The 14,483-nt window shown below is 40.0% G+C and overlaps 1 protein-coding gene across 2 annotated transcripts; it reads right to left on the bottom strand.

Moving 5' to 3' along the window:
- Positions 1 to 276: 276 nt before the first annotated feature.
- On the bottom strand, positions 277 to 13,657 carry si:ch211-137i24.12 (Immunoglobulin superfamily member). Of its 2 annotated transcripts, none has more exons than XM_048532336.1 (5): positions 13,571 to 13,657; positions 12,289 to 12,365; positions 6,306 to 6,905; positions 5,180 to 5,314; positions 277 to 1,787 (listed from the first exon to the last, which is right to left on the bottom strand). In XM_048532336.1, the coding sequence occupies exons 2-5, from the start codon at positions 12,347 to 12,349 to the stop codon at positions 1,768 to 1,770; spliced, it is 816 nt and encodes a 271-aa protein (XP_048388293.1). In that variant the 5' UTR covers positions 12,350 to 12,365; positions 13,571 to 13,657; the 3' UTR covers positions 277 to 1,767. The 2 variants fall into 2 exon arrangements, with proteins under 2 accessions (XP_048388293.1, XP_048388294.1); XM_048532337.1 differs by having other exon boundaries at positions 6,306 to 6,988; positions 13,571 to 13,592.
- Between the last annotated feature and the right edge of the window lie 826 nt (positions 13,658 to 14,483).

Raw genomic sequence — 14,483 nt, 5'->3', positions numbered from 1 at the left:
ACAATGTTTAAAAGATATTTGGATAAGTTCATGAGTAGGAAAGATTTGGAGGGCTGTGAGCCAAGCACATACAGGTGAGTAAATTTAGTTTGGGAACATGGTTGGTGTGAACTGGTTTTATAACTCTTATTCTTCACTGGCCCAACTCCAGTAATGGTTAAAAAATGTAGTTGCTACTGTGCAAAATAATGAGCCTCCTTTCTCAAGGACCACTCAGTATTCATCACCTTTTTTCATTATAGTTATGATTCAGTGAACAAGATATAAAGAGACGCATTGTGTTTATTATTTATTCCTTATGCACCATTCAGCTACATAATAGGCATATGTTTCATAACATGGGAAATCACCAGTATTGTATTGTTCCTCAAGTGATGACCTAGATGTGGAGCTGGCACCCTGATGTTCAAGAGGGACATCTGTCTATGTAGAAGCCTATCAGAATAACTCCAACTTAGGGGAAGAATGTCATTTTCAAATTGGTACATGTGATATGAATAATCAGCAATGTATGATGAAATAAAATGTGATTTGCAAAGGCACTTGGGATGTCTTCCCTTCACATTTTTGCATGGTGTGCAGATGTATGAACTTCTGTCATGCCCCAGCTCCTGTTCAAACACGTCTATCTCTACTCTATATGGGGCCTCATTCTATGTGCCAGGATTCAATTGTCTGTCTTAGAATGGCTCTATTACGGATAAACTGGAAAAATATTATTTGCTATTAATTATGTTAAATCATCTTGGTATACTCAATAATGGAACAGTAACAGTGTGCTATGAGAATAGTAATCCAGTGATGGGGTCAGCTCCAAACACAGCAGCCAGGAAACTTAAATGCAGTCTCTTAAATAGACCTGGAATACAAGCTAGTAGTGTCCCCGTAACTACTGGATTGTTATAAAAATCCGTCTGGTTGACTTAATCCTTGAGGGAGGAACCTGCATACTGATTCTGGCCTACATGTGACTCCAGACTTAAGTAAACTGGTTGACTTGTATCTGCCCTTACAAACAGCCCAGTGTCTTACTTTGTTGCAAAGCAGCCAACTCACTTTTTCCATAATGAAATCTGTGCTTCTCTAGGAGGACTTAAGAATAAAAATCAAATTCCAATGATATTACAGCTCAGTGAAAGCGACACTGGCAACAGCAGTTTTCATAATCCATGAAAAGCTACAGGAAAAAAGATTGAGATAACATGACTGTGAAGAGAATGGATGAGCTAAGGTCCACAGAGTTGTCAATCCAATATCCCAAGTCAAAAACAGCTATAAATTAGAACGTTTCATTTTGACAGCCTATAGTCACCATCACATCAGGTATAAATGTTGCATGCAGAACAAAAGTCTAAACATGCAATGCTTAAATGTCACTCTTATTTCTGTATTTGGTTACACAAGAAATGGTTTTGGTTTCCTCAGTTATCTCGGGGCTGGTGTGCAATATATAGTGATATCCATCAGCATGGGTTCAATTCTCACACAGGTTGACATTATGATGAAAAATTCTCCTCAGTCTCCCCCCTCACCTATGGTGCGGTGACTCTCAGGTTAAACTGCCATCATGAGCTGTTGTTCTCTTTCTCTAATGAGCAAACATTCCCACAGTCCAGTGGATTATGGATACTTTAGCCTTTTTATTCAAGAAAATAAATTTGACATTGATGTATTCAGATAATTGTAGAAATCTCTTCAGGAAGGTGAATTTAAAAATATCCATCTCATCATATAATTCACAGTGCATCGACGTTGTTCATTTGCAAACTAAGCTGGAGCAACTTGAGCTGTAGAAGAAAAACAAAATAAAAATTGCGTTTGGTACTATCATGTAAGAGCTCAGAAAGACAACATAAAGATGCCAGATACAGCATGTATAGTCACGAAGGAGGAATTCTAATAAGGCTGTGTTTACCTGCATCATCTGCCTATACCCAAACTTATATTCTATGCAGTAAAATGTCACCTGACTTTCATTAAAAATTGGTTATATTTATTACCACCATAATTGCAGGACCTCACTTACTGTCCATGCAGTTGCAGATCTTATGAGGTCACTGTCAAATGAAGCTGTGATTGAGGGACCAAACAGAGCAGGGAGGTCAAGGGAGTTGAGGCTGGAGGCGGGGACAGGTATGTGCCAGTGCAATGTCAGTTTAGCCACCAAGTGGCCATGTCTGCCAGCCATTTTGACACTAAAAAAATTTGATAAGAACCACATGTCAAGTTATTCTTCAACCCCAACAGAATGAGGCAATTAAATGAATAGTTTTGATGTGATTAACTGGGGGATTAAGCATTCGTGTCATTTCTAGCAATTGAAGACTGTGTCTCAAAAGTGCTGCTTCTATTGGAACACATGTCTGACACTGTAATAAATATGTTACACTTTCTTCCAGTTGGGTCTCTTGTGGTATAGTGGTATTGTCCCAATCCCTGGACCAGAAGGACTAGGTTCAAGTCCAACCTGCTCCAGAACAATTTTATAATATTCCATAAGTCAGGGAACTGACATGATTGAGCAAAATAACAAAGTGTGGAGCTGGATGAACACAGCAGGCCAAGCAGCATCTTAGGAGCACAAAAGCTTCACACTTCGTTATCCTGGATTCTCCAGCATCTGCAGTTCCCATTATCTCTGATTGAGCAAAATGTTTTCAATGCCCTCACCAGCGTGTTAGATTAAAACAACCCGCTAGATTACTTCACTGATTCAACTGTCTTTTATCCTCTTATCGTAGAGTGCACAAAAGCATTTCATTCTCCACCTTCCCTATCACTGGGAAGAATAGTTTTCATTCCTAAAGTTGCAATCCTCCATCCTGACCAAATAAACCCTGAACTATTCATAATGTTGCAGATATGGACCCTTGTTGGGTTTATCTGTAACTTTTAAAAATGTGTAATTAATTATTTTCAAATGGAAGCCATGGTTGGGGGTTCTGTTAAAGCATTTTGCACACGTAAGCCCAGTGTCTGCTGGACCTTAGGAAAAATGATAGTGATGGACAGGGAAAAGCTCCAAAGATTTCCCCGACCAATGTTTTTTTGGAAACTTCAAAATTTCTGTATTTGTCATCTCAGTTGTGAAAACCCAACTCCTTGTCTTTGCTTAGGAATCAATTTCAACATATAAGATAGGAATTTAATGCTTATAATATCAAACAAGGGGGGAAATGACCAAATACATATATTTATGATCTTCACCAACATGCATGTGATCATTTTCATGATTTAGTCTTTTAAAGTCTTAATTATATTAAGGTTGTATTCACGTTGGCTGAATCTTAAAAGAAAACTACAGTATAATTGAAAACAAAAATAAAGCTCTGTATTTGTCTAATGTACAAGACCATAGATACCTCTTTCAATAGGAACCATTGAAAGTTGCTGAACAGAAGGAAATTATTTGTCCAGCATTGTCTGTGTTGGTTCGTTGAAAGAGAAGTCCTGTTTAGCACCATGTCTTCTGCTTTTTGTCTGCAAACCGGTAAGTTTAAATTCTCAAGTTCAACTCCTTTTTAAATACAAGAACAAATTTCTGCAGATGCTGGAACCTGTGCTGAAAACAAAAAGTGCTGGAGATTGCAGTGGATCAGGCAGCTTCCATGGAGAGAAAGCAAGCTAAAGTTTCAAGCCAAGACAACGCTGATGAAGAGTCATCTAAACTCGAAATATTAGCTTGCTTTTTCTTCATGGATGTTGCCTGACCCACTGTGACCTCCAACATTTTTTGTTTTCGATCCCTTTTAAATATAATTGAATCAGGTTCCATCACCTTTCCAGGTTGAGCATTTCAGATCCTGACAATTTCCTGAGTGAAAATCCCACTGAAACCTAAAGATTATTTAAAGGGATAAACAGAGTAGGTGAGGATATTTCCCTTTAAGGTCTTTGGGAGTCTGGAACCAGGGAGTCTAAAATGAGGGATCACAATTTAAAAAATATAGGGGATGCCATTTAGGATGGAGATGTGGACCTATTTTTTTGCTCAGAGCATTGTGAATCTTTGGAAATTTTTACCCCAAAGTGCTGTGGAAGATCAGTCCTGGATATAATTGAAGTAAAGGTTGATGGATTTCTAATTATCAATGGTATAAACAGATATGGGATACTGTGGGTAACAGTCATTTGATATGTTCAATCAGCCATGATTGAATTAAATGGTTCAGCAGGCTGAAATAGTTGACTTGCCTAATTGTGTTCCTACGTTTTTAAAATGTCTCTCCTCATCCGATCTTTAGGTCTGTTGCCGCTGATATTGAATCTAAAATCTCTGGTAATGGACCTACTGGCCAGTCTCTCTTGTCTTTTACCATCATGAAAATCTCCATAAGGTGACCTTATTACCTTCTCTGTTTCAAGGGCTGGGCTAAAAGACCGGTTTCTCTGCTGCATGACACTATGACTCCATGAAAACAATCTTAAATTTTCCACCCTCTACTCTCAACGCAAGTCCCTCAGCACCAGGAATATTGCGACAAATGTGCTTTTTAAGAGTTTTTTTTACATCCAACCCGCAGTAATATGCCTTGAATTTTTCACATTTCTCCAGCTAGGAAGCCTTTAAGGAGTCATACAGCACAAAACAGACCCTTCAGTCCAACTTGTCCCTGATGACCAGATATCCTAAACTCAACTAGCACCATTTGCCTGCATTTGGCACATATCCCTCTAAACCTTTACTATCCATGAACCTGTCCAAATGTCTTTTAAATGTTGTAACTGGATCTGATTCCAACACTTCCTCTGGCAACTCACTTCACATATGAGCCACCCTCTGTGTGAATAGGATGTCCTTCAGGCCCCTTTTAAATCTTACTCCTCTCACCATAAAATTATGCCCTCTATATCTGTGTCAAAATCTACAAAACCCGACAGAGAATTCTTAGGCCATTTTTCAATTAACCGCTGAAAAGCTGCTCCAAATGCATTATACTGCGTTGTGCCATTTAGAACCTTTCACTTTTTTTCCTCTGTGGTTCTGGAAGTATTCTATTGGCAAATTAATCTCAGTAGTAGATTAGCCCCTGAAAAAAAATTGCTTGGGTGACATTATCGAACTGACATGTTACACAGCCGAGTTAAAGCTGGTTTGTGTAAGCCAATCTTTCAAGTTGATGTTTTAGATCTCGGTTTCACTGGATGATTGAATCAGTACAGTGCAAACTTAACATACCTTGCTCTAAATTTTGACATGTCATCTTTTTTCTTAAGTTTGGCACAAAGGACACCATAAGTCCAATAAAGACACCAATACTTGCTGCGACAATTGCAATGGTGCTTCCTAAAGATTCTTTTAAACCAAAAAGCCCTAGAAGTGAATAAGATGAAGAATACACAGCTTAATCAGAAAAATAGCACATTACTCATTAAGCATATAGTAATATAGCTAGCTTTTTGTACACTTTTTTTCACTTTTGACCCGCATTGGCCTTCATTGATCTGTAATTTATTCTTTAAAGCTCTCTGCCCCAATACCTCCTTTCTCTTTTTAAGGCCACCTTAAAACAAGCCATTGACCCTTCCATCATACCTTCTTTGATTCAATGTTAACATTGATTACTCTGCTAGTGAAGCACTTTGAACTTATTTACCCCTATTATTAACACTGAAAGTTGAAAATTTCTGCTGCAACTTTAGTTGGTGAAGGAAGGTCTCCATAATTGGCTAAATTTACTTTGATGCCAGTTTGAACATGTAAGTGGGATTTGTATCTCTTTATCTGAATGGGCATGCATAAGTTCCATTTCTGCTGTCAACATAATCAGTTTAATATCAATACTACATAAACAATTATTGTGTGCTAAGAATTAATTATTTAAATGTAACATATTCAAAATACTAAAACTGAAATCATAGAATCCCTACAGTGTGGAAGCAGGCCATTCAGCCCATCAAGCCTACACTGACCCTCTGAAGAGCATCCCACACAGATCCACCCAACCCAGTAACCCTGTATTTCCCATTGCTAATCCGCCTAGCCTGCGCATCCCTGGACACTAGAGGCAATTTAGCGTAGCCAATCCATCTAACCAATCTTTGGACTGTGGGAAGAAACTAGAGCACCCGGAGGAATCCCACGCAGAAACAGGGAACAGTAACTTTTTTTTGACAAATTCATAAATTACAAGAAAATAAACTAAGGGCCACAGTCTGTGATACTAGAGGAGGTTACAAAAATATGGGAAGCCATGAGGAATTTAATTACATAAAATTGTATTATTAACTATAAAGGAATTTGTTATTTTCAAAGGAAAATATCAGCATTGTTTAGCTTTTGAAGGACTACAATATAAATTTACCTGCTCTTGATTTCACCATGAGATGCGTACCATCACCACTTAGAGTTGTCCCATTATTAAGGATTACAGTACAGAAGTAAGTGCCACCATCCTTCTCAGTTACATTCAGAATTGTCAATGAAGCATCCCCATTAGATAGATGTCCACTTAAAAACACTCGACCAGAGTAGTTGCCCGAGCCTGTTGTGTTGTCTGTTACAAGATTGAACTTCTCAGAGGTGTCTTCTTTGTACCACAATACGGAGATTTGGTTTAAGGAAGTACCATCACTAAGATACCAGCATGGTAAAACCACCGACTTCCCTTTCTCAGCTTTCAACTTGACGATACCCTGATTCACAGATGGTTGTTCTGGTTGGGCAAGTGCACCTCCCGCAACAGTTGCTTCAGTAGTTCCAAGTGACTCAATAGTGTTTGCGGAAACAAATCCATCCCCAAAAGACAGAAGCATGACTATTGCAACCACTTTCAAAGGCAGGCTTGTGTTTATAATCGCATCGCCACTTTGATTAGCCATGGTTTCACTTGGACGGGTTTCCAGATGAATGAAAGCAGAGGTGGCTCCACTTGCAACCATATACTCAGTTCTGATGAATGCAGCTGTTTGTAATAATGAAGGAACAGTCAATGTTCGTGGACTGTAACCCACAGGAGGCCAACATTTGTGTTATGAAATCGAAAACCTGGTTAAAAGGAGTGCACACGTAATTTTTCCAGGTATAATCCCCAAAGTGTGGAAGCAGACATTCAGACCAACCAGTCCAAACCAACCCTCCAAAGAGCATCCCACTAACACCCACCCAATTCCTGTAGCCCCAATTTCCTAATCCATCTACCTTGCACATCCCAAGACACTTATGGGCAATTTACCACAGGTAATCTACATAACCTGCACACCTTTAGACTGTGGGAGGAAACCCACACAGACAAGAGAATAACGTACAAACTCCACACAGATAGTCATCTGAGGGTGAAATCGAACCCAGGTCCCAGGCGCTGTGAGGCAGCCATGCTAACCACTGAGGGGCCCTGCTGCCTTCATGGTGCAGAGACCAAATCCACCATCTTGATGTTGATCATATAGGAGAGTAAACGCAGTGAAGTCGTTTCCATTTGTGAAGGAAACCATGACCACTCTGGTGGTCACTAAAAAAATCTAAGAGGGAATTCGGGTGAAATATCTTTGCTTGAAGAGTCATAAGTTGTTGTTACCATATGGAATGGGTGAGGTGGGTGACAAAGATAATTTTGGGAGGGGTCCAGATAAACAGGTCAGGCAGAAAGTACTAAAAGGATATATTGTTCGAGGTGAGGTGATGAAATAAGATGAGGATTGTATGAAACATGATTATCAGAATGGACCTGTTGGGCTGAATGGTCCATTTCAGTGGTGTACTATTTACTATTAAATCTAACATCTCAACCTTTATTTTTCTTTTCATGGCCGCTTCAATACGCCTGACAGCCTATATTTATTAAATCCTACTTTTTCTCATCTCAGCTCTTTTCCTAAGGTCAGATTATTTTCCTTGATACTCCTTCAAGTTGTTTGAGTATGTGACCATGTACTTAGTGCCATGGTTTTGGTATTCACATTCTTTTCCCTGTGCTCCCTATTGAATTTTTCTTTGTGCCTTCATACTGCTTATTATTAGATTCACATCCTCATGCAATATAAAAATATGAAGCTTGTATTCTCTCCTATTCGCAGAAAAAAATGCACAGTCTACAAATAAATTGTGGCTGAGCAGTTTTTGGCTTACTGAGAAGGATAAATCAGGAGCAGTCTGTGTTTTGATGCACACTCATACCATTGGGTGCGTAACTCACAGAATTACTGTTTACAATATTAAGGATTCTTGCTAGACAATAGGTGCTGGAGTAGGCCATTCAGCCCTTCGAGCCAGCACAGCTTGACCCAGCTCAAAGCAAAGGGATCAATTCTAAGGATATTGAATGGCTAATTTCCCAATCATGTAGTTTTATTCATTTACCTTCTTGATATTGGTCTGTAATCTACTGGAGTGAAGTATCTTACAGTGAGCCCTAATTGGTAAAATTATTCCTGCATCTTGTAACTTTTAAAAAAAATGCTTCCCACAAAGTTCTGAAAGGGGGGCTTCTCTCTCTGTCCCCAGGATTCTAACAGGGATTGGGTCCTCAAGCCCAGGATAGTGAAATGGGCTATGTAGATTTTATCTTAAATTCTCATTTCTTTTGACTTTTTTTTCTTTCTTACATTATGGTGGAGGCACTGTTGTTCTGAGATTTTTGTTCTTTTTTATTTTTCTAATTTATTTCTATGATTTTATACTTCGGCATTTCTGCAATGCTGGAATTTTTACTTCTTTATTTTTCCAATTTTTTTTCCTAATTATTTGTACGCAAGAATCTGCATCTGGGTACCTGTATACCTAAAGTGGCATCGTAACTTTTTACTGTACCCATGTGAGTACACGTGACACTTAACCTAATTCAATTCAATTGTGTTTCTCATTCTTACACTGTTTCTCATTTCCTTCGAAACAAAAGGAGGTGAGCGGTATGGTGTGATGTAGGTAATGCCACAGCTCATTTAGGGTAGGGGTGGTGAGGAAAACAAACCGTCTATGGGTTGTTTCCCTCGATCCCTGACCCAATCACTGATGTATTACCCCACAACTTTGCTTCCATCAAGCCTGATCCTCCTTCATCTTCCTAAAATCTATTCTCATTCCAACATTTCCTTTCATGGCTCCTGTTGAACTAACATGCGCAACCTCTGTAACATCTCTTTCTCTTGCTCTGCTGTTCATCACCTCCATGCAATATCCCATACTTTTGCTTTACACTTACAAAATGCAGCTGGCAAGGGTGCAGAGGCATTCTTATCCTCAACTAACTAATGCCCTCCACTGCCCATTGATTTAATTGGTTGCAAAATAATGTAGCGTGTGCATTCAATTTTACAGCAGGTTAAGTAACACACAAGATTGCACATTTGGATCACAAAGTTAGGCTTAGGTTCGGGATAAAACTACATGTGAGTTAGTTTATTATATATGAAGGTGAATCATACAGTTTCAAATATGGGTGGCTCAGTATTTACTGTATTTGCTGTGATTACACAAATACCGCTGGTAATTAGACAAGAAGATGTAGAGCTGGATGAACACAGCAGGCCAGGCAGCTTCAGAGGGTCAGGAAAGCTGATGTTTCAGGTCTGAACCCTTCATCAGAAATGGGGGAAGGGGAAGGGGGCTCTGAAATAAATAGAGAGTGGGGGAGGTGAAGATAGAAGGTGGATAGAGGAGCAGATAGGTGGGAGAGAAGACGGACAGGTCATGGAGGCGGGTATGAAGCCAGTAAAGGTGAGTGTAGGTAGGGAGTTGGAATGGGGATTGGTCAGTGAGGAGGGAGAGCCGGGGAGGTGGGAGGGAAGACAGACAGGTCAAGGAGGTGGGGATGAGGCTAGTAGGTAGGAAGTGGAGGTGGGGGTTGGTCAGTGAGGTGGGAGGAACGGACAGGTAGGAGAGAAGACAAACAGGTCAAGGGAGCAGGGATGAGATGGGCTGGTCATGGGATGAGGTCGGGGGTGGGGAGATTTTGAAGCTTGTGAAGTCCACATTGAGACCATTGGGCTGCAGGGTTCCCGAGCAGAATATGAGGTGTTGTTCCTCCAGTCTTTGGGTGGCATCGTTGTGGCACTGGAGGAGGCCCAGGATGGACATGTCATCCAAGGAGTAGGAGGGGGAGTTGAAGTGGTTCGCGACTGGGAGGTACAGCCTTTTGTCACAAACTGAACATGGGTATTCCGCAAAACGGTCTCCAAGCCTCCACTTTCTTTCCCCAATGTACAGGAGGCCACAACGGGAACAGCGGATACAATAGACCACGTTGGCAGATGTGCAGGTGAACATCTGTTTAATGTGGAAAGTTTTCTTAGGGCCTGGGATGAGGGTGAGGGGGGAGGTGTAGGGGCAGGTGTAACATTTCCTGCAGTTGCAGGGAAAGGTGCCAGGGGTGGTGGGGCTAGTGGGGAGTGTGGAGCGGACAAGGGAGTCACGGAGTGAGCGGTCCCTCTGGAAGGCAGGTAAGGGTGGAGAGCGAAAAATATCCTTGGTAGTGGGGTCAGATTGCAGGTGGCGGAAGTGGCGGAGGATGATGCATTGGATCTGGAGGTTGATGGGGTGATACGTGAGTAATTACTATCCTTTGTCTGAGTAAATAAGACAAATGCTCAGATCGTACTGGGTACCAGAATTACTGTGCATTTATGACCCTCTGCTCAATGTCATTTACAAGATCTAGTCTACGTTGAAAGTAAAATGATATTTTGTCCCTGTATTCTAATATTAGACACAAGCTATGTAACTTCGTATTACTGGGTTTCTTTAAATAGTTGCTCTCGTCAGTGTAACTTTATCAGTCAGAAGAGACAGAGAGAGAGAGAGAGAGGGTAAATATGGGGAAACAGACATGAATGGAGAGCAGATTGATTGAATCAATGGTTGGGAAATAGACAAAGAAAGAAATTTGTAAGTGAAAATACCTGTTCCGGTACATACCGAAACACGTTCACATGCAGATGTCATAGAAAGGGCACAAGATGCATGTAGCAAATGCAACAAAGAGTGGAACTTCTACAATCTGAGAGTTCCACTGTGATCTGCATTCACCCATTCACATCACCGCGTGATAACTGTGATTGTAGCTAACTGCTAGCAGTAACAAATAATCACAAAATAAACCTTTATGTTCTGAAAAGTGCACCTTGCAAAAGATGTGAAGGTTTTCCAGATGGTACAGAAGAGATTTACTCAAATACTTCCAAAATGAGGGATTTGGGTGCATGGAATGATTGGAGATGTGCGAGTTGTTCTTCTTCACATCAGGGAAGGATTAAAGGAAACTTTTCCAATAACTAAAGGGTCGCTTATCAGCGCCTGGAGATTTAAAGTGAATGGAAAAAGAGTGAAGAGCAGAGCCTTAAGTAGGAAAATGTTTTCTGCAATAAATGCTTGGGATTTGTAATATACTGTATGATAGGGCAGTGGATATAAATTCAATATTAGCCTTCAAAATCAAATCAGAATTTGTAGGAGAAAAATGTACAGGAACACGGGGAAACATGGGATTAATTGGATAGTTCTTCAAAAGAACTGAAGTAAAACCACTGGAATGAATGATTACAAAAAATGCTTGCGTATCTATAACCTTAAACTGAGAAGTAATAAAAACATGTCAGTGCGATTATACTCAGGGAGGTGTAATAAAATGCAAACAAAGCAGACAATGGGTAAGAAGCCCGACTAGCTGGCTTGCAGCCTGGCGTGGAATGCAAGTGCCTAGTGGACGACTTTTGGTAAGCAGAATTGGTGCTGCGGGATGAACTGCAGCATTTTCTGCCAAGTGCAGTACAATGTACAAATAACTAGGAAGTCAGAAAGCGATGTCAAAATGAGGGTCAGTTACAAAGTTTGTAAGATTTTCCGCTACAAGTAGCCACACTATGTTATGATTCTGTGTGTAAACATGTCCCCCGGGTTCAGGATAATTTAAAAACGTGCATAACTGTGAAACGTTTGAAGAATGCCTGATATCATATTCAAATCATAACACAAGCTTATTAATTTGTAGCCGAGTGAAATAATGCAGAATTCAAAAACTACTCAGTAAATCGACTTTTGACAATCAATCCACGTTATTAAATAAACAAGTAATCCTCGTAAAGCTAATATAAATGACAACTTCATTGCTCAGCAATCTTAAATTGTCAATAATAGCACAATCACTGTCTTAGACAGGAGGAAGGATTTCAAAACTGCCTACTACGTATGAAATTTGAAGACAAACACTAGGTTTTAGAGGGCAGCCTTGGGATGGGCAATATATGCTGCCTTTGAAAATAACACCCATACAACAGTAATGATTTTTTTTAAAAAAAGGCTATCACCAACAATGTTGATTTTAACACCAGGGTGAAAGTTTAGTCCTTACTCACCAATTAGAAACACAAGCTGCAAAATTGCTTGAATGAAGGCTGTCGAGCCAAAGGATTTCATGTTTTCAAAGCTTTCACTGCAGAAGAAATGCAGGCAGAGGCTAGAGAGTATTAGTCACAGATATCCATGACACTTGCACTTCAAGGCAGGTCACATAGAAATGTTATTGCGGATTGAGAAAATATTTTTCAGATGTTGGAAACATTTCAAAGCAAAAGTCTAGTCAAAGGTTATGAATATAAATTGGAGATATTAATTATCTTGCAAGCTTTGACCGAAATGGTTACAATTTGGAAAATAAATTCTAAGTTCTTCTTTACAATATTTTGTTTTTGAAGCTATTAAGAACAGTGTAAAACAAAATGGTGACTGTGACAAGGCTTGAAACATGAAGTGCCTGCATTTTCCATGCGTTGATTAATGGAAACAAAGAGACGGCCCTTAAATCTACTCTGTGACCAGAAACCTTAAACAATAGTGAGAGGCAAGACAACTAGTCACAATATGCCTTTAAGTCCATGCTCAGCAAGAAATAAAAGGGGCAGGGAAGGCCATTAACCACACAGCATACCAAAACCTTGAGATGCTCAATGCCCATCACTGCAATTGTGTGCAACCTTGTAAAACGTGGGAATGTGATTTGCTACATTAGCTGGAACTATCATTTATGTAACTCTCATAGGGAGCCCTCACACTCACAGTGGGCATCTCCGAAAGCCCTACAGCATCCATTATGAAATGGACATGAGGAAAGAAGCACGCAGAAAAGAAGGAGCATCAAAGAAAGAGAAAAATGTGTTTCTTTACTTGGCACCCTTGAGAGTTTCACCACCATATATTTGACTGGGGCAACATGGGAGTCCGAAAGTGTTTGGTAGAGTTTGGATCAAGACTTCAGAAATTATTTCTACCAGCTTTACTGTATAGAATCAAAGTGTCAGAATTTTTTGCAAGTACTTGCTTATCCCAATGGAGCAGCTTAAATTTGAATGACAAGTTCCAAAAACTGTTGTCCACTGTGTCAGGTTCCACTTTATCCTCTAACCGCTCTGGCACCATGAAAACAGCGAATGATTGGGAGTCATACATACTCAGAGGCAACAAGGAGGATTCATAGAGTAGATTGGTTATTTGAATGCTCTTTTGAACTCATTGTATGGCTTATTGCATTGAAAAAGAATGCTGGTTTCAAGCAAGTGACACTCCATTGCTAATAGCACCTCACTGCAGAAAGTACATTCTGTGTCCTTGGCAGATCTTTGATCCTTGACCTCAGTTTACCTCTGCTCTGTTTTGTCATTGAGAATATTGCAAACTCGCAATCTTGAGGTGTCCTGCTAGAATTTCTCATCTAGCAGATTGTTTGGGTTTTCTGCTTGACCCTACAAAAAAAAGTAACAATTGTTATAATCTACTGAGACAGATGCAACACCAGTTCCAACCCTTCGCACTGATGTTTTGAGACAAATTGTCACACTGATACGAAACAAACATAGTTAAGACTAGGCTCCTGTTTAGTGGTTAGCGTCTTCAATATTTATGTTTCTTGGACTCACGCAAGTACTGTACTCCCACTGTAAAATTACACACATTATTAGTCATGGTCTTTAATGTAGTCTGCAAATAGCTGTGTAAAAAGAGTGGCGTATTTTAGACTGTCTCAGATAATAATCTTTTCACATAACTGACTTTGGTCAAATGTGGAGAGTGCCATTTAGGCCTGTCCAAATATCCCACTGCTACATTGCAGAATTATTACATTGATTTGGCTTGCAGTCAGTAAGTGGGGAGACCATGGTGCAGTGGTAGTGTCCTAAAGGTCCAAGCATAATGTTCTGGGTAACAAAGTGTGAAGCTGGATGAACACAGCAGGCCAAGCAGCATCTCAGGAGCACAAAAGCTGACGTTTCGGGCCTAGACCCTTCATCAGAGAGGATGAAGGGGCTAGGCCCGAAACGTTAGCTGTTGTGCTCCTGAGATGCTGCTTGGCCTGCTGTGTTCATCCAGCTTCACACTTTGTTACCTTGGATTCTCCAGCATCTGCAGTTCCCATTATCTCTGATCATAATGTTCTGGGTATATGGGTTCAATGCCCACCAGTGCACCTACTGGAATTTAAATTCAATTAATTTTAAAAATGTGGAATTAAAAGCTACTTTCAATAATGCTAACCATGATAACTGTTATTAATTGT

Source organism: Stegostoma tigrinum, chromosome 6 (assembly GCF_030684315.1).
Source record: "Stegostoma tigrinum isolate sSteTig4 chromosome 6, sSteTig4.hap1, whole genome shotgun sequence".
NCBI lineage: Eukaryota > Metazoa > Chordata > Chondrichthyes > Orectolobiformes > Stegostomatidae > Stegostoma > Stegostoma tigrinum.
The sequence above is the reverse complement of the archived record's forward strand: the minus strand, read 5'-3'. Positions and strand labels throughout refer to the sequence as shown.

Bases quoted from the DNA above. Each gene is read 5' to 3' on its own strand.
- si:ch211-137i24.12 (XM_048532336.1), bottom strand. From the start codon at position 12,349: ATGAAATCCTTTGGCTCGACAGCCTTCATTCAAGCAATTTTGCAGCTT. The intron at 5,315-6,305 runs GTAAATTTATAT...ATTCACTTCTAG, and splicing joins CATGGTGAAATCAAGAGCAG to GGCTTTTTGGTTTAAAAGAA. The intron at 1,788-5,179 runs GTATGTTAAGTT...TTTCTTCTACAG, and splicing joins ATGTCAAAATTTAGAGCAAG to CTCAAGTTGCTCCAGCTTAG.